Here is a 19,376-nt window from a genome sequence, read left to right on the forward strand (position 1 = left end):
TGTCACCAAGCAGTCCTCCTCTCTCTCTCAGGAAAGACAGAGATGGCGGCGGCCCTGTGTCACCATTACGACGCTGCTCCCTTGTCCCTTGACACCGTGGTGAAAGAGGCCATTGCCAATGATGGCAGCCAGGCAGGGCTCCGTGCCCGGGAGCTTTGCACCGAGGCTGCCATGGAGCTGAAAAGCAAAAACGAAGGTAATGCTGGTGAGGAGAAATGCCAGACCCAGAGCCAGTGCTTGAGAAACCCACCATGACTGTCCACTTCTGCTCACTCAGAGCAGCAGTTTTTCATTCTTTGCGTCTCTTAGGGAACATGGGTGAAGTGCATCTCTGGCTGGTCTTCAAAAAATAAAAAATCAATTTTAAGGGCTCAGTCAGGGATTCTTTGATATCCCCCTTCGCTGCCATGCTTGGCACGTGTTCATTTTTCTAAGGGTGGTGAAGCATGCCTGTCTCTTTCCCAGATATTTTCTATTTCCTCAAAGCTGAATCAACCTTGCTTCTCATGGGCAGCAGGCAGAACTGCTGCCCACTTTACCAAGGAAAAAGCCTTCTGAAGTGGCTCATTAAGCACAAGAGGACTGACTATGAGTGTAACCTTGCAAACAAGAGGAAGGGAAGGACAGCCTCCCAGAGGAGTTTCCAATCAGAGACATGCTACAAATGAGCTCTTGTCTCCCGGGATTTACCTGTGCTCACTGTCAGGTTACACAGCTCGTGTATGTTGGGCTGTTCTCCATGTGAGACCAGAGACTTTTAGGAAGCTTACTGGGCAGCTGGTAGCCTGAGCTCTGCAGGGTGAGGCCAGACCTGCCACAGTGCAGGGGGAAGTTTTGCATTGCTCACTTTTGAACCTGGCTGGGTTGGGAGCTGGCGGAAGGAAAAGGAGTCTGTGTCCCAGCAGGGTTTTCCCACAAGGAGCATTTAGCTTCAGCAGAGACGGGTGGTGCAAGCGGGGCAGGGCTGCAGGTCTCCACAGGAGAATGCAGGATGGGTGCAGTGTATGGAAACAATGGTCCTGGAGGACAAATCCTTGGCTTGATCCATAGGGGAACTCCTGTGCAAGCAGTGTCACCTGCATGCACAGTTGTTAGGAGGGACATAGTGCTGGCTTTAAAATCAAGGATGGGATAGCGTGCTGGTAAGAGAAGCAGGGAGGGAGCTGCTTCTGAGTGTTGCCAGTGCCCGGCAGACTGGGGAAAAAGTGCCGCGTTCCTTCCAGGGTCCAAGGCTGTGCCCATTGTGGTGAAAGGTGCCTACTTGCTTTTCAAAGCCCTCCTGAACCATATGTCCCCTATGCAGCTAAAAAGCGTCAGCTCGCTCTTCTGGCCAAGAGAAGACAAGCCTCTCAGGAGAAAATGAACAAGAAGAATGCCAAAGGCAAGAGCACACCAGCGCAAAAGAAGACGGAGCCAGCCAGCAAACCCCAGGTAAACATGATCTGCCTGGGTTGGTGCCTGGGACCTTTGCATTGTCTGTGAGATGGGCAGGGGCTGCTTACAGTGGAGGCTCTGTGCCAGCCAGGGCCTGGTATGTGGATCCATTGCACCAGGAGTTTGCAGGCTTGGGTCTCTGCTGGCCAGGGGATGGGCCCTCCAGGACCATCCCCTGGAGCCCCCAGCCTGCACTGCAGGGTTGTTCTAGTCTCCACTAGTGAGGAACCCCAGCTGCAAGCCCAGCAGTGGGAGTTGTCCAGGGCTTTCCACCGGGGTGTATTTTCCTTACAATGGTCCACATTACAGTTCACAGTTTCCACTGCTCCTGCACCGCAGCAGCTGAACATCACCAGCAGTTGTGGGGAAGAGCTGAACTGCCTGAGCTGTGTGCTGCCCGAGCACCTGCTGGTGGAGATCCTCTGTGAGAGGCTGAAGGTATGTGGGGTGGGGAAAAGGAGACATTCCTGCTCCGGAGAACAGGCAGTGAGGTACAACTCGGAGAGGAGGAGGTCTGTACATGCTCTTGGAGGATCCTGGCCTGTGTGCAGGGAACCCTGGGGGAAGCTGCAGATGCCCTTAGTTGGCAGAGCCTAAGGACAGACACAAGCTGCTCTTAGCTAATGCACCTGGAACAAGGACAGCTGGTGCCCTGTGACATCTGGGTTTACTGTCCAGCTGTGAGCTCCCTGTGTGCAATGGCTGACTTACTCTTCCCTTTATTTGCAGCACGAAGACTGCTGCAAGGGAGTGGTCTTTGATGGCTTGGAGAGCCTCTTTGCAAGAAGCCTGGAATCTTCTCTGCTCTGTGTACTCACAGCTGTCAAGAATCGCCATTATATCTACGTGGTGCACGTGCATCGGGATTATGCTTCTTGGAAAGCCAGGAAGGAAGCTGAAATACAGAGGAAGGAAGATGAAAGACAGAGGGAAGGTGAGATATGTCTGTCCCTCTCAAATCTTCTCTCTCAAGCCCTCAGACTTATCTCTGTGTGTCTGGGTTTGCAGCAGAGCTTGTAAGAAGTGTTTTTATTCATCTTTCCACCTTCTGCCTCTGTAACCACACTCATCTCAGAGTTGCAGGAGACTGGAGGCTTTAAGACACCTTAATCTCTAACATTCAAGCTTGGGCAGAAGTTCAAGCTGTTGTAGCTCAGTGACAAACAACTGTCCTCAGCCCTGGTGCACTTAAGCCAGGAAAAGCACAGGAACTCACTGCCTGGCCATCGTTTGAGGGATTGTCTGAATTTTGGAGCAGGGATATGAGCTCCCCAATGTCTCCTGGTGTGATATGCTGGGTTGGGAAAAGCTGTGAGTCCTTGCAGCTGACTCCCAAAGCACCCAGCTGTGCTTGCTGTCACTCATGGTTTCTCCTCTGGTTTGTGCTAAAGAACTGCAGCGGGAGGAAGCTCTTCAGAGGAACAGAGAACGTGCCTTGAGAATGGATGAGGAAGAGTATGATGCCCTCCCTGAGGAGGAGAAAGCTGCCGTGGATGAAATAATATGGGAATTGAACCATATGCGGAGGGAGAGGCGAGTAAGCCTTCCATGGGTTCCTGCTCAGGGTAGTGTCCCCGGAGGGTCTCCCTGCTCCAAGGACTCTGAGCTCAGACATGTTTGATAGCAAAGGCCAGAAGCAACACAGGGATGGCCACTCTTAGCTCCCCGGCTCCCAAGGGAGGAAGGACCTTCTTCTGTTGAGGTAGAACATCTTCTTCTCTATGGTGAAGACAGAGCTGGGCTGATAGGGTTTTTTACTGCAGCTGAATCCCACTGGGGCAGCCCATGAGATGAACAGGTTAGCAAAGCTTGGGAGTCCACCGACGCTTGTGAAGCCTGGGAGGCCACAGGGGAAGCAGCCAGCAGAGACAAGGACTTGGAGGCTGTCTACCAAAAGAATGATCTGAACAGTGTTTGTTTCTTGCTGCCTCAGGTTTCAGACACAGAAAACATCCTGGGGATTGTTCAGGCTGAAAACATCAAAATCTCTGCAAAGGTCTATGATGTTTCTCTGAGGATCGACATGCCTGAAGGTCAGTGGACGCCTCCCAGACAAAGCAGTCCAGGTGCACTGCATTACCTTGGGGGGCGGGCGACCAAAGCGCATGGGATGGGATGGGATGGGATGGGATGGGATGGGATGGGATGGGATGGGATGGGATGGGATGGGATGGGATGGGATGGGATAGCATGCAAGGATGGCATGGACACATGAAGCACAAACCCTGCAAGTGGTGTGGAATAATGCATTGTCAGGGCATTGACAGCCTTAAGTCTCTCCCCTCTGAACTTTGAAGTGTGCAGCTTCACGTGCAGATTGGATTTGGGGGCTTTGAAACAACAGTGACGGGAACAGGCAGTTGGCAACTCCCACGGGCTCAGCACAGCATATAAAGTAATTTCCGTAGCTACTAATCCTGCAGATAATTTGAGTAGGAAGAGAAAAGGCAGACAAATAGCTGGAAAATACTGTCAAGAACAGAAACTTGCTGGAAAGGGTTTTGTGTCAAGACCTCCATGTAGTTTGTGACCTGGCGTGTTCTGCAGCTGATAAATACCATTTCTGACCTGGCTCTGCGGGTTTTCTGCAGGTCCAGATGGAAGTTTGGAATTTGGAACCATTAATGTCCTAGATAAGGTGAAGAAAGTCCTGAGTCTAAAGAACAAAGGGGTATACAACATTGAGTACAGGTGAGTCCAGCTGCCTGGTAGTGAGCATTTCTTCAGATTCCCAGGCCTGCATTCTCCCTCTGTCAATGGCTAGAACCTGTTTTCATGCTGGCTACCTCATGGGAAATACAAAACCCGGACTCTCTAATCTCAACTATTTTACTAGAGAATCCAGCCACAAACCAGCAATTCTTCACAGCTCAGCACGAACCCAAAGGAGAGCCCCAAAAATTTCAGCCACTGAAATGATGAGATTCATTGCTTTTCTTTGATGGTCACTTCCTTTCTCTTTCTGAGACTCTGTAAAGAAGCAAATGAAAAATTCTGGTGTCAAGGTTTCATGCATTAACCTTGTGATTGTCTGCACTCTCTGTCAAGATCCAGGATTCCCTGAGCAGAGCTGAACTCTCCCTTTTTTTTTGTTTTTTTTTTCTGGTCCTATGCAAAGTCCTGGCCGTGCTGGTGGTGCCTGTACTTTTAACTGCAGAGATCTCCATTCCTTCCCTTTCTCCCCAGCTTCACGCTGAAGGGTGCAGGTCCCAGGACGCAAAACTTGGCATCCCACTTCAGCGTTGAGCCTCGGTCGGGCATGCTGACTGCCTCCCAGCCTGGTGTGAATATTGAGATGCTCTTCCACCCCACAAGTGAAATCTTCCTCAAGAACAAACCCATCCTGTACTGCCAGGTGAGCTGCTTGGGCCAGGCTGTGTTATCTCTCGACATTTTGGGAGTGTAAACAGGATAGGTGTCGAGTGGAAGGAGTGCTTTAACTGGAGAATCCTCTCTCCTACATACACAAACAAAGTCTTTCAAAACCATTTGGGAGGCTTCTTAAGTGGAGCTGAGCTTCTGACTCCGGAGGAGGTGCTTAAACAGGGAGGGGTAAACTGATGGAGGCCTGGGGTGGAGACTGGGGACTGGGGTAGAGGCTGGCCTCTTTGCTGTGTTTACCACCCCTTCCTGTGGACACAGGTGATAGACGGCAGCTCAGGGGAAGGAGGCCAGACTGTTGCCGAGATCCCACTGAGGGTGTCGGTGAGAGCTGTGTACAGCAAGTACAGCATTGAGCCCGCCTCACCCATCGACTTCGGTGCCATGCTCGAGGGCACCAAGAAGACCCAGACTGTCATCCTGGAGAACAAAGGCATGCTCAGCTTCGAATTCTACATCCACCGAGCACCCGAGGATGCATCTGCATGGGAAAGCCAAAGGTACGAGAAGCCCTGCACCACCTTTCCTGTCTGAGGAGGCACCAGCCCACGGCTGGTATGTGGCAGGCAGCCAGGAGACCTGGGCTGTTGTCTGTTTGCATCCCTGGCTTGGGGAGAGGGAGCAAAAAAACACCGCAGTGTCCCCAGGTGTAGTACAAAGCTGGTGATAGAGCTCCTGTCCAGCAATGGGTGCTGCACTCTGGGAGCCATCAGGAGCAGGAAGGCTTCCCTCCGTGTGGAGGAAGGCCAGCTTTGGCCTCAGAGAAAGGCAGGGGAGCTCAGCATGACAGATACCTCTGCTTTCTCCTCTCAGTTCAAAGCAAGAGCAATCTGCTCCATCAGCTGCAAAGCGCTCAACAGGAAAGAAATCGAGCTCCTTGACAGGTGGGTGACTCCTGCTCCCCAACAGTGCTGCTGCCGCGGGGGATGTGAGAAGATGCTGCTGTGCCCTGGCTGGGGGCTCATGGCTATAGGGTGGGACACGGTCTACAGGATGGAACCCAGTATCTGCTCAGTCCCACTGACACTCCTGTACTTTGGCTCTGACCTGGACTTGTGGGATCAACAGGGGGGAGCAGGTCCTGTGTTTGGTAGCTGCTAGCCAGCATAGGTCTGTGAACACCACAGAAGCAAAAACACGCCTCAGTGAACTCCCAGTCCGCAGAGCTCAGACAACATTGCTTTTTCTTCTTCCAAGTCACCTACCTTTCTCCTGTCCTTTCTCACAGCTATTTCTGCTCTCCTGTGTTACCTCTGGAGGCTGAAGGATCACAGCTACCACCTTCATTCTTTACACTCAAACTCCTTTCTCTCTGCTACTTGGGACAGGCTTGCAGCTCCTCTTGGCTTGTTGGTCTCAGCCTGGGGCTGCCCTTGGGCCATGGAGTCATCCTTCCCTGCCCTGGGACTGGGGTGCTTGGGCCCAGCTGGAGGCCAAGGCGGGACACACTCTTTGCTGGGGTGCTCAAGGCACAGCTGTTAGCCATCAGCCTCTCCTGGAACTTTTTCTGCAGGGTCCCCTCAGTCTTGGCATGTTCACGGTGTCCCCTTGCTCCGGCTCCATCAGTCCGTGGGGCCAGCAGAAGATCACAGTGGAATGCCTGGCAGGGCAGGAGGGGACGTGTGAGGAGCAGCTCTACATTGACATCACGGGCAGAGACCCCAGGGACAATCCCCTTGGCATTCCCTTTACCCTGACTGCCGAGTCCTGCCTCCCAGGTACGTACTGCCCACAGGTTCCCTTGGTCACACCTGCTGCTGATCAGCACCTAAACTTGCTGCTTGGATAGAGATGCACGCTAGCCCTGGTGTCCCGCCTTTGAATCCTCAGAAGTTCCAGCCCTCTTCAAGTCCACCAGCAGACTCATCCTTCCCAGGCTGAGAGGGATGCATGGAAGGATAAAAGGAAAGCAGCGCTCTCTAAGACCGAGGTTGACTGAGCTCCATCCTCAAAGCCAGCTCCCCCACCCAAGGCTGGGTTTAGCAGTCACCCAGGGCAGAAAGGATGACTGAGAGGAAAAGCCTCCTGAGAGGCCAGCAGGGTCCAGATAAATTCATCAGTGAGGCTTCTCCTCCATGCTCATCCCTCTGGTCTATCCACAGGACTCGTTGAGGATGTCCTGTCAATCTTTGAGAAGTACCCGATCTGCCGCAGCACTGACCTCAGCCGCAAGCTGCGGTCAGTGGAAGGCGTGGGCTTGTTCATCAGAGATGGGAACAAATTCATCTTCAACGAGGTTCTGGTTGCGCAAGAAGCTGAAGCTCATTTCAGTATCTACAATGCAAGCAGCCTGCCATGTGATGTGGTGCTCTCCATCAGACCCCTGCGTGGAAAGGTAAGAACAGGAGGCCAAGGTGATGGTGTCCCTCTAAAGGCAGTGTGAGAGTCTGTTTTGTTCTCCAGATGCATTGCTTCCTGGGGCCCAGACTAGTCTAGCTCAGTGCAGGTCAAACTGCAGGGGAGAGCAGCAGAGCCAGGGAAGAGTTGTGTTGAATTTTGCATGTCTCAGGCAAGGTTCTGGCTCACACCTCTGGGCCTTTGGCGGGAGAAGTGAATCCTTCTGAACCTCTCCTGGACGCACACTCAGAGAGGGGCTGTCATGAACTGACATGCCAGGGTTCAAAGGAGGCATTTCCTCAGGCTCCCTGGCTTTTCCTTCACTTTGAAGGCCAGTTCCAGGTTATTTGCAGGGTTTTCCAAGCAGTGCCCACCTCCCATGTATGCTGGGGCAGCGGCCAGGGCTCAAAACACAAACTGCTTTAGCACAAGGTCAGCGTTCCCTGGGAGGGAGGGAGCCTGCCCAGGGAAACAGGGAGGAGGACACACTGCCTGGGGCTGTTCTCAGTAACGCATTTATGAATAAAACTGTGTCATGTTGAAAGGTGTTTTCTCCTAACACTGCTCTCTGGGTTCCCCCAAGGATAAAAGCCCTGTCAACAACGTTTTCAAGTTGTATGCAGTCAAGATGTCCATTCAGGGCTCATCCTGTGCTGTTGCTACGGTGACCTTCACCCCACCAGATGAGCAGACCTACGACTGCACTTTCAAGGCTTCCCTTGTCATCCCAGAAGGGTAACTGACTGTGAAATATTGGGGGAGGCTTCAGTGATAGCTCCCTCTCCACTGGGCAGGCACAGGCCTCTTATTAGCTCTAATGCTTTCAGTAGCCATAGGCAGAGTACTTGGCATGAGATGATCTGGGAGGCAGTAACCGTTGGACAAAGCCAAAAAATGAGACTGATGGTTTATCCTTTATGAGGAATTATGAAGACATGGAAATATTAGGTAGCCAGCTGAAAGTTACTGAGATGTGCTGCAGCTGACTTGGGGATTTCCAAGGACAAAGGCCTAGATGAAGCAGTTCCTGTGCCAGCAGGTCAGCAGTCACAATTTCCTGTGTACCTGTAAAATTAAGTGCTCCTCTGATCACTGTGATTCCCTGGTATTCATTAAGCTATTTTATGTAAGGGACTGGAGCTGGTATGAAAGAGAAGCACAGTTCCTCTGCCCTGGGACCTGTGTAGTGCAGCTTTGACCTGCCCTTCCTCAACCTTTTAGTGGCTGAATTGGAACAAGAGAAGTCTAATTGCTAATATGCAATTGCTTTCTTACTGTTCTTGGAAATGATCTTTACTGATGGTGACAATGATTTATTTTTGCCTTCTTGCTTTTGTACTGCTTTCATGCTGTGCTTTTGCTTGTTGCATGTGTCTCATCTCACTGCAGCCAGGAGATTTGCCATGCCTCATCTGGTGCCTCATTATCTACCTCCTGGATGGCATGATTCAATTAACTGAAATTATTTTTAATTGTTATTGTGGAGGGCTCTTTGGAACAGATTCCTCTTGTGAATGGCGCTGAGTGGACTGGGAAGAGCCTGGTGGGGGCTGCCTTGTGTGGCTCAGGAGCCTCAGGCAGGGAAAACACTGTGGGTGGCCCTTGCTGCCTCACTCGCCCAGGGAGAAATGGGTTAGTGCCAGCTGAAATTGTTTCTGTGCCTCTCCTGCAGCCCTGTGAAATTTAAACCCCAAATCCTGACCTTCACCATCAGCGGGAAGGGGCATGAGCCGCAGCTGACAGTCGTGTGCCCAAGTGCTTGCAGCAGGAGGGGAAATTCCGAGCTGTGCTTCAAGAGGCTCCGGCTGGGGGAGTCAGAGATGCTCCCCCTGGTCATCCAAAACAAGGGCATAATACCTGTCAAGGTGAAGACCTGCTCAAGGAATGGTCTGGTTTGGGAACAAGTGCTTGTGGCACAGGGGAAGGGTCCCAGAAAACACGGCAGACCTGGGAAGAGGTGTCAGAAATTCTTTTAAAGCAAGTGACTGACATCTGTTCTCCAAGAAGGGAGTTCTTGGAAATCGTGCCTCTAGCCTTTCTTCTTTAAGTTGAACACAGGAAAGGTGGTGCAGTATTTTCCCCCATCTCTCAGGTCACCTTTTGTTCTCATGGACATGGGGTGATTTTCCAGCTCCATTAGATTGTTTTCGATCCCAGTTTACTGCATTTTAAGTAAACTTAGTTGTGGCTTAATTACATTCTGCTCATTACTTTCTGTCCTGTTTGATTCTGTGTCAGGTCCATCCAAATGCCTCTGAGCGCTCTTTTTTCCCAGCTGGTTTGACTTAACTTTTGTGCTAAGTGCTGTTTGTAGTGGGAGAGGTGCTGGGTTCCCATGCGGGACCAGCAGCACTGCGGTGTCAGTCCCTGTGTTCCCACCCTGTACTCACACCAAGTGTCAATGTGCTCTGTGCTCCCTTTTCTCAGTTCACGTTACACCTGGAGGATGAGCACGGAGCGTTCCTCTTGAAAGGCAGGGGCTCCACACTTGAGAGATTCTACACTGAAGATGCGGAAGACGACTCTGCTGTCCACGGTAAATTCATTAACCGTGAAGTGTGATCCTGCACAGAGGGAAAACGTGTGCCCTGCTCTTGGCTTCTCTGAGCAGCAGCCAGATGTTAGACACAGTTTCTTTTCTTGGGCTCTCTGTCCCCCAAGCTTTTCTTGGGGACTTTCTCCTAGCAAGTTGTAAGAAGTTCTTTGGCTCCTCTAGACAAGGTGGGTTGAGTTGTGGGGGACTGTCACTACCTCAGTGGACCCTCTGAGGTATTTGCTGCTTGAGGGAAGGCACCAGCCTGAATGGACACAGCCCTTGAGCACACAGACAACCAGCAGAAGCCAAAAGCACTCTCTGGCTCCGCTTTCCATACGGCTGGAGCTGGCTGGAAGCAGATGGAATGCGGGCTGGGCATCAACCTGAGGTTAAGCTGCTTAAGCGGTGATGTGTCTGGAGGTGGCAGTCTTGCGAACACAGGAAGAGGGTCTGGAACCACTGGGGGTAGAACCCGTGCTTAGGAGGCAGCTGATTTCAACCTCTCATTCCTCATACAGCCTATGGAAATATTTCCTCTGTACCGCCGTATCACTTAACTCTGATTTCCGTTGCTGTGCAGAGCGTAAGCCCCCAAAGCCTTTCCTGCTTCTGCGTCCTGGGGAATCGACAAAGTTCGACGTCATTTTCAAACCCACCCTGGCTCAACGACTGGAAGGGAGGATTCGTGCGTTAGTGGGGGACAAATACTCTAACAAGACCCTAATGGAGCTGGTGGGTGAAGGCCACAAGGACGAATTCACCCTCGACGGACTGGAGGAAGGTACACAGGAGAGGAATGCTGAGAGCATTCTGAAGAAAGACATCATTGATGGTAAGAGAGGAGAGGCTGCCAAGGTGGAGCAAGGAAGAGGGAAATGTCTGATCATGTGTGTCCTCTCTCTAGCCAGGCCTGGGCTGTCACCCACCGGACTTGGTGGCCTGTGGGCGTGGCAGGCATGCCTGCAGAGCAATGTGTGCTGTGCTTCATGTGGCTGGCTTAGGGGTGTGTCAGGGTGTTTCCCTGAAAGTGGTGGGCTGGGGAGCCGCCTGGGAAACTCCCTTCCAGAGGGAGGAAGGCTTGGAGCAAGAAAGCATTGAACATACAGGTGTCTGTGCACGTGAATGGGGGTGGATGGAGCTCCCTGCATGCTGAGGTTGCCTTGTTCTCCTCCTCAGCAGCTGTCAGAGCGAATCACATCCAGTTTGGGGACTGTTCTGTTGGAGAGCCCTGCAACAGGACCTTCACCATCACCAACCACACCTGTACGAAGGTCATGCGCTTTGAGTGGGAGGCAAACGCACCATTCCAGTTCTCTCCCAAGGTGAGCGTGGACGGCTCTGCCTTTCCCCATTGCTCAAGCCCTGCCCTGGTGTTCCCAGGAGCTGGCAGGCAGTCCTCACGTACCAGTGACAGCCCATTCCAGTGCCACGTAGGAGATGCCGAGATGCCAAGTCCCTGGCTTGGCAATGGCTGCCAGCCTTGCAGAAACGGCTTCATGTTATGGGAGGTGGCACCTTCTGTTCATACTTTTGTCTATCAAACTTCACATAAATCCACTCCGACGCGCAGATTCCTGGCACAGCAGCTCACCACATCAGTCCCTTTTGCTGTCAGTCCTGCCCTTGGCAGTGCTTCCGGTTTGGTTTTGACTCCCTGATTCTCCCTAGGTGGGACATCTCCATCCTGGCTGTGCCAAGGACATCACAGTGACCTTGAAATCAGATGTCCCAGCCACCTTCAGGAGGCACCTTGTGAAATGTAAGGTGACCGAGATCAACTTTGAGCTGCCAGGAGGGGAGGTTCAGGACTGCGACAACAAAATGCGCATTGTCACGTGGAATCAAACCACCAGGGAAGAGCCGGCAGCCAGGTGGCCTGGAAAAAGGAAGGCGAGAAGCAAAATGGCAAAAGAAGACAGCCCAGCTTTTACAAAAAGAGCCACGGTAACCCCCATCACTGCTGGCTGAGCAGCTCCTGCTTCCTCTGGACATTGGACAGCCGTGAGGTTCACCAGCAGTGCATTCTAGGGGAGAGGTGGATGCACAGTGACCGGACACACTCACGTGAGAGGGGGAGGCCTTTTGACAAGAGACCTTTAGCCAACACAAACTACGAGTCTGTGCCACAAGCACAAGGGTTGCAGCCCGTGTTGAATGGGAGACAATGTTTGATGATGTTATCCCACTTTATGGTGGTTGAAATCTCTTCATCTGATCTGGTGCCTTTTCACCAACAAGGAGTTAAGTCTGCTGCACTCTGTCTCTTCTTTGGAAGTGGAGAGAAGTATACTTCTCCTGCATGTGCTGGTGAACTCCAAGTTTTGTCTGCATGGATACCAGAGTTTTTAGTTGTGATCTCTGTATTGTGTGGGATATCTCATCATGGAGTAGCCCAGGCACTGTATGACAGTATGGAGGAGTCTGGAGAAGGATCATCTCCAGAGACTCTTGCTTTTATTGTCATTATTGCCAAACACACTCGTCTTGGGTGAAGGTTCTTTCTGAGTTTCTGGACCATTTTAAGGCCTCTAAACCATCCTCTTTTCTATCAGAACATCTGCAGTTGGAGACTTTCCCAGTGAGATCTTTCACATCCCAAAATGCCCGTTGCCAGCTCCCTGCAGTGTGGTTGTTGCTCCACACGTGACATGTGGAGAGCACTTTCTCCTAAGACAAGAAGAAAAAGGTGCTTTCCAGAACTCTTCAGTGTCGCCTCGATTTTCAGCCTTCTGATGACTGTTTACCTATTTCCAGTGGAGTTTCTCAGGGATGTAACATAAACAAGTAGATTGTTTTCACATACCAATATGTGATGGACTTCTGAGATGACCATTGGGGTCAGAGGGGTGTCCCCTTTGTCCTCCAATCCTGGGCCAAACTCCAAATCCTGTTTAAACCCAAACCCGACAATAAACGGCGCTTTTTTTTCTTTCCTCACTTCAACCTGTCGGGTGAGTGTGGTTCTTTCGTGTCCCTACTGGCGACATCTGGTGCCCGCTCGTGAGAATTACAGTGTGTGGAGTCAGTGAGATTGTCTTCAAGGTAACGGGGGTTGTGTGTAGGTAGCCGCCTGCGAATATGGTATCCCGGAGCTCTAAGACAGAGGTTGCTGTCTTCGCCTTCTGGCGCCATCTGCTGGAACGGAACCAGGGTTTTGTTTCTGAGGAAGAGTTTCAGTGTTTATATTATTTTGGAAAGGCAAAAGGCTTCCTTATTGATGCTGGGATGGCTATCTCAGAAACTGCCTGGGGTCGCCTGGGTGGTTATCTGATTTGGGCTTTGTCTGCGAATTACGATGCAGACATGGTAAATCTGACGGTGCTCTGGAGACGATGCGATACTGTTTTAAGGAGTTATTGGGACTCCGGGGCCCCGTTGAGTATCGGCAGTTCTTTTGAGGGGCTGTCGGGCTCGGACGCTGAGGCTGAGGAGGAGGTCCTCCCCTCGGAAGCCGAGGTGGATTCAGGGTCCGAATGGGGCGGGGAGCTTACCGTTGACCCCCGGGACGCTGCGTTCGTGGATGGCGAGCCAGGTTCCCCGGGGGGCGCGGACGAGCCGCTGAGCGGGGGCTCGCCAGTTCTTGAGGAGCCGGCCGTGCCGGCCCCGACCGCTTCGCCCATTCCGGCGCCCAGGAGGCTGAAGAGCGGGGGGGTTTCCCCCTCCCCGGCGCTCTCCCGGCGCTGGCGGGGAGCGCGGCGCTGCTTCCGCCCGTCCCCACGCCCAGGAGGCGGAGAAGCGGAGGCGGCTCTCAATCCCTCTGCGCCTTTCCGGCGTCGGGGGGGAGCGAGGGGTCGCGGGCTCCGCAGGCGCCTCTGTCGGAGCCGGACGCGGTGACGACGCAGCGTCCACATCGCGGTGTGGGCCACGAAATACCCCCTCGGAACGGCGCTGGAGCCGGGGGCAGCCCCGCCCGGCGATGCGCTGAGCAAGGCGCCCGCGCGAGCGGCGAGGGCCCCGGAGGGGGGAGCGTTGATCGACTTGCTGTCGGACCCGATCCCTGTGGGCGGGCAGTCCGTCCCGCCCCGCGTGGAGCGGGCGGGGCCCTCTCTGGGCCTCTGCGCCACAGGCGGAGCCATGCTGGGGGCGCTGCCAGCCCCGCCCCGCCCCGCCCCTCCCCTCCCCTCCCCTCCCCTCCCCTCCCCTCCCCTCCCCGTGTCAGCCCCGCCGGGCGCGGCGAGTGATGTTGCTCGTGCTGGGGAGGCTGGGCCGGGCCCGAGCGGCCCTGCACCGCGCCCCGCCCCCTCCGCGGGTTCTTCCCCGCTCGCGCCGCCTGCGCCGCTTCCTCCGCTGTCGGTTGAGTCTCAGGCGGCGGGGCGGGCTGGTGCTGCGGCTCCATCAGCCGCGCCCATCCCGGCGCCCCGTTCCCCCCCTACGCGGCGGGAAGTGAAAGTGAACGGTCCTTTCCAGTCCCTCTATGAGGCTGATCCCGGAGGCCAAAAGACTCCCTTCTCAGCCTGACTTTGTGGGCTCTGCTCGGTGATTCCTCCCTCCTCTGTTTGCAGGTGGTCAAGAGAGTCCCAGAACCAGCTCACGCTGTGCTGGAGGACAGCAGCCAGGAGGCCGAGCTGTACCTCAGTGCCATTGTTGCCTGCAGCCAGTTAAAACTGAACACGACTGTGGTCCAGCTCAAGGATCCCTTGCCCTTCCAGACAAGGAGAGCCACGTGAGTGCTGGAGGCCAGGCAGGGCCCTGTGAGCGGGAGCTGCCTTTGCCCAGGGCTGACCCAGTGCCTGCTTCCCAGAACTCTACCCCAGCCAAAACCAGCACAGGCCCATTCACGTGCACACAAAGCCAAGCAGGAGGTGGTGGTCAGGACAGGTTCAGTGCTGCCACACCCTTCTGCTGAGGACAGCCGTGGGTTTGCTTTCACTGCCTGTCACCTGTCCTCATCTGCTCAAGAATAAGTTTGCAGTCAAACCAAAACCTAAAGTCCAGAGTAAGCCCCTCAGCTTCAGTGTCCTGGGCACCATGTTGGCCCTTTCCTCTTAAACTTCCAGACTTGGAAATACATTTCTGGGCCACCCAGGACAGCGGAACGTGGCAGGGTTGCCTGGGGAAGAAGATGCTCCTCAGGAGAAATTGATGCCAGGAGTCCATCAGGCAATGTTACTGTACTATTTGCTTTGTATTTATTGGACTTTTTTTTTATTCCTCCTCCTTGCTTTTCAGTTTCAGGATGCACAACACAGGCAGGGAAGGTAGCCCTGGAATACTCCTGGGAGGAAGCTGCAGATAGTGAAGCAGTGAAGAAGCCATTCTCAACCACTCTGATGCGTAAGGGCATTTCACTCGGTAGCTGAGGGCCTGGGGAGAACACCCTGCCACTTCACTCCAAAACATGACTTGCTTTTTCATCCTTGTCCACACATCCACTTTCATCAGCATCTTCCCAGCTGCAGCTGGAGTTTTCTCCTTGCCCCCCTCTGCCTTTCAGCCCCTTTTGTTCTCGCCCTGCCACCTGTGCTCTGCAAAGGAGCTGAGGCAGACTCTGGGGAAAGCCACGTGCCTGGGTCAGGGCTGGGAAGGGGACATCAGGTCATCTCTGAGAGAAGTCTGAGACTGGGAAAAACAATGGTGTAATGCGTGAGCTGCCCTACAGCCCCTGTCCGTGTGCAGTTCCCCATTCCAGGGCAAATGCAAAGTCATTGTCTAAAACCAGCTCTCCTGCTCTGGCACGGGAGTGTGTGCTGCAGGCAGGGACCCTACTCCCAGACGCTCTATTTCCTGCTGAAAGTACTTGGCCAGAGATGCTCCAAGTGCATCCCAGCTCTCTTCCACCTACCTGCAGCAGGAGGCAGAGTTGCTGGGAACACAGGGTTTTGTCTTTGAAAGGTGTCCTCTTCCTCTCTGCAGGGCGGTTCCTGTCTTCTACTACTGTAAGGCATCAGAAGAAGCTGGTGAGTCGTTTCTGGTGGGAGCAGGACCATCCTTTTGAGATCCATCCTTCTGAGCTGTGGCAGCTGCAGCAGCTTGCCGAGCAGCACGATTCTGAGCAGCAGCAGCAGCAGCAGCAGGAGGAGGAGGATTCCAAGGAGCAGCAGCAGCCTGAGGAGCAGCAGCTTTCTGAGGAGGAGTGGCTTTACATAGAGGAGGAGGAGGAGGAGGAGGAGGAAGAGTTTTCTGAGGAGCCGTTTTATGAGGACGAGGCAGAGTTTCCGGAGATAGACCCTAATGACATGACGAAGCTATCTGAGGAGGAGCAGCTTTCTGAAAAAATTGCCCAAAGAGCAGAAATCCCCAAACAAGTCACATCAAATCATGGAGAAGCTAATGGGACGGAGCCGTGTGGTTGGAGTATGTGTATTTTACTCTGTATTATTAATTTACTGATGCTTAGTATTTCAGCAAGTAACTTCCAGGGCTTCCAGGACTGTCTTAGACATGCGATCACAAATTATTCACCAGTGCCGCTTGTTCAAGAGAAAGTCTATGTGAACAGTGGCATCTCTGAGGCTCTTGCTGCGTGTGGGTTTTTTTTGTTGTTTTTTTTGTTTTGTTTTGTTTTGTTTTTGGTTTTTTTTTTTTTGTTTGTTTGTTTTTGTTGGTTTTTTTTTTTTTTTTTTTTTTGCCTTTCAGCTGCTTCCATCTACATTCCTGAGGGGGAAGGTTCAGGCCAGGACTGGGAGGCCTATTCTGCCCAGCATTAGCCCATTTCAAATCTTGAGACTGAGTCGTCAAAAGGTAGCCTTTTCCTGCTCTTTTTCTTTCTGTTTGTTGTGAAGTTTGAAGAGGATGTGTGCTTGTGACAGGCTCGCCTCCAGCAAAACATCTCAGTGTCCAGGTCCTGCCATTGCAAACTGCTGCTTGTGGTGGACTTGGAGTCCTGATCTGCACTAAGCCAACACAAATAACCTCTGCTGAAGCTGCTGGGCTTTGCTGGAGTGTAGCTGCCATTGCTAAAACAAGGGGGGGAAGGCTGGGGACGCAAAGGCACAAAATTACCATTTGCCATTCTCCTGCTGAAACAGCCGCCTCTTGCTTAGGTGCGGTCACCAGCAAATGCTTGGGGTCATAGGATTCCCTCCACAGTGGCAGCGTTGGCCTTTGAAGGCCGAGTAGCTGCAGTAATTACTTCAGATTTAACAAAACTCATTGCATTCATGCTTTGGGTTGGAACCCTGACGTGGTGTTAGATTTTGCAGGCTGCCAGATGTACAGGGGACTCACCCTGGGCAGAGGGGAATGGATGTGCTTTATGTGGATCAGTGCCTACTTAGAGGTGTGTTTAAAGCTGCTTTTCTTGCAGGACTGGCTCAGTATAAAGCCCACTCCAAACGGGTAGGTGACCGAGGTGGGCAGTTGAGCAGGAAATTGGCAGCATGAGATGTGTAACAAAGTGGTTAAGGATCGCCCTGGAGAGGGGGGGTTGGGAACACCTCAGAGAAGGGCACCACTAAGGGGACAGCGTGCTGCAGCCACTCCCTTGGGCAGAGTGTGCCTCCTGTCAAGTCACGGAGGATTCCTGCTTGTGTCTCTGGAGTGACAGCAGTGTGTCTGGAGAGGGCAGACAAAGCAGGGGAGAGTTTTCTCAAAGCAAGGTCTCTGCTCCAGAAGCATTTGTTGCTGTTGTGTCATTCCAGATGTGCTCTACAACGGTATTAAATAAGATGGCAGTAACAGGTTACAAGAAAGCACCCGTTTAAAAAGGAGATGCCAACTTGCTGAGAAAAGAACTGACCCTTATCCTCATTCAGCAATCACCTCATTTGTCTTTTTCCTAACTTCTGTGTTACTTTACTTTTGCCTTTACCTCTGCTAGCAATGCACTAACTTTTAAATACAATTAAAGGGGACAAAATCATCCAAGCAAAAGAAAGCTGTTTATTAGTAACGATTCAACTGAGCTGGGCGTGTCTCCCTCTCCCCGGAGACGAACAAAGACACCCTCCAGCAAAATGGCAATCTTTCTATACCCTTTATACCTGCCTGGGGCGGCCCCCGGCCCCTTTCCCGTTGGACGGTACTCGGGAACTTCCATTCGCTCTGACCACCAACCTTTCTGTCCCCTCCCCTCTCCTCCTACTTCCTTTTGGTCAGGTCTTCAACCACGTCCTTCTCCCAGCTCACAGCAGCATGCAACAGACCAACCTGAAAAAATCCAAACCACAAACAACACACAGAACCAACAACTTTCATTCTTTAACTTAATAACTGTTACAAATGGCAGGAGACACAGTTTCCTCCTTTAAATGCCTTTATTAATAAGCAGGGGTCTTCAGGAGTGGCCTACGCCGCCGCTGCTGCTGCTGCTGCTCCCTTTCGTCCACACCACTGAGAAGGAGGTGCAATCCACTGTGCTGCCTGCGCTGCAGAGCGGGACTTGTCGGCTCACGGCAATTCCAAAGAACTCCTCTTGGCTTCTAGAGTCCAGGGGTCTCTCGCTCTTTAAGTCCTTTGGAAGTTATGGTGAGATAGAAGAGCTTGTCTATGAATACCCTCGGCATAAATACCCTTGGGTATGGTCAGTCCAGTGCTGTCCTTGGCAGATTTAAATTTTGAGTTGGCTCGTTTCGGCCAGGGGCTCTTGGTGTTGATATGGTCCCATCATGCAGCTGGGCTCTTTCAATTTCCATAAGGGTGGCAGCAGCAGCCTGACTGACAGGCCGGTTGTCAGCAGGAAGGAGGAAGAGGATCCGACAGGTAGTAGGAAGTGGAGCAAGCAGGGAACGAGCCAGTGGGATAGGCTGGGTGCAGGCAGGTAGAGCAGCAGCAGAAATGGAGAGCAGTGATGCCAGGGAGCAGCAACGGCTTGACCCGACGGAAAGGCGACGGAATCAGGTAAGTGGGATTTTGGGGTAAGGGATACAGAGTGGACAAAACTGCTAAACAGCATTATAACTCTTGAACTGATTTTAACTAAACATTCCAACTCTATAGCCAACAACTTATAACTCCATAACAATTCTCATCCATCACAATAACCTTTTGACATTGTTCAGCAAAATATCACCTCATCTCTCACACCTCCTCTGGTACTGTTCTCTTCTTACTGATGTCTAAGTTCTAGATGAAAAAAAGATATTTGCAGTTGTGTGGGCCTCAGTTTCCCTGTCTCAGAACAACGGACATCCCAAAATTGTTTCCCATGGAGTCTGATGTAAATTTATGGGTTTTACTTCCTCCGTGAGTCCTCAGTCAGTGCCCCAGAGCTCTGTGACCTCATGGGCACAGGGCAGTGCTTAAGGTAAGTGCTGCCTGGCATTCTGGAGAAGGAAACCCGGAGAAATAGGTGCCAAAAGAGCAGCTTGGCTTGAGCCTGCTCTCTGTGGCCCTGCAGCTCTTGATCAGCTGAGAGCAGAGGTGGGTGAGCTACTGTTTCCCTAGTGTGGCCTGGGCAGAGGTGCTCGCCATGAGTCTGTACTTCAGTGGGGATCAGTGTAAGATTCTCCTTCATGAACCTTCCTCCCAGCAGCTGAACGTCTCCCTGCTCTCTCTTGCCTCTCCAGCTGTCATCAACTCCCCGGAAAAAGAGATCGTTTCGCGTTTCCCCACCAGAGGTGGTATTTCAGAACTTTGTCGTTCATGAGGTCTATGAAATGGTGGTGTCTCTCATGAATAAGGGCGAGGTAAGTGCTGGGACATGGAGTGTTAACACTGTGCTGGAAGAGTGGTGTAATTCCCATAGTGTACAGCAAAGCAAGTTATCTGCTGCAGCACATCCAGAAGAAAATGTCTCAGCATCTTGTTC

The 19,376-nt window shown here is 52.5% G+C and overlaps 2 protein-coding genes across 2 annotated transcripts in view; both read left to right on the top strand.

The window, feature by feature from the left end:
- Positions 1 to 16,335, top strand: part of LOC136296102 (hydrocephalus-inducing protein homolog) — a 117,629-nt gene extending 101,294 nt beyond the window's left edge. Inside the window, 23 exon segments of the mRNA XM_066194926.1 lie at positions 32 to 205; positions 1,304 to 1,427; positions 1,725 to 1,872; positions 2,164 to 2,368; positions 2,826 to 2,971; positions 3,368 to 3,467; positions 4,026 to 4,125; positions 4,621 to 4,789; positions 5,077 to 5,315; positions 5,629 to 5,697; positions 6,325 to 6,533; positions 6,918 to 7,150; positions 7,736 to 7,887; positions 8,825 to 9,017; positions 9,580 to 9,688; positions 10,269 to 10,520; positions 10,868 to 11,010; positions 11,357 to 11,578; positions 14,191 to 14,351; positions 14,858 to 14,876; positions 14,878 to 14,962; positions 15,542 to 15,982; positions 16,265 to 16,335. Coding sequence (XP_066051023.1) covers positions 32 to 205; positions 1,304 to 1,427; positions 1,725 to 1,872; positions 2,164 to 2,368; positions 2,826 to 2,971; positions 3,368 to 3,467; positions 4,026 to 4,125; positions 4,621 to 4,789; positions 5,077 to 5,315; positions 5,629 to 5,697; positions 6,325 to 6,533; positions 6,918 to 7,150; positions 7,736 to 7,887; positions 8,825 to 9,017; positions 9,580 to 9,688; positions 10,269 to 10,520; positions 10,868 to 11,010; positions 11,357 to 11,578; positions 14,191 to 14,351; positions 14,858 to 14,876; positions 14,878 to 14,962; positions 15,542 to 15,982; positions 16,265 to 16,335 — 3,764 coding nt within the window.
- A 2,068-nt stretch (positions 16,336 to 18,403) lies between these two features.
- Positions 18,404 to 19,376, top strand: part of LOC136296103 (hydrocephalus-inducing protein homolog) — a 195,479-nt gene continuing 194,506 nt past the window's right edge. The window contains 2 exon segments of the mRNA XM_066194927.1: positions 18,404 to 18,466; positions 19,135 to 19,254. Coding sequence (XP_066051024.1) covers positions 18,404 to 18,466; positions 19,135 to 19,254 — 183 coding nt within the window.

The sequence above is a fragment of the Chamaea fasciata genome, unplaced genomic scaffold (assembly GCF_029207755.1).
Source record: "Chamaea fasciata isolate MVZ Bird 193981 ecotype frontalis unplaced genomic scaffold, bChaFas1.0.hap1 SCAF_12, whole genome shotgun sequence".
Classification (NCBI taxonomy): domain Eukaryota; kingdom Metazoa; phylum Chordata; class Aves; order Passeriformes; family Sylviidae; genus Chamaea; species Chamaea fasciata.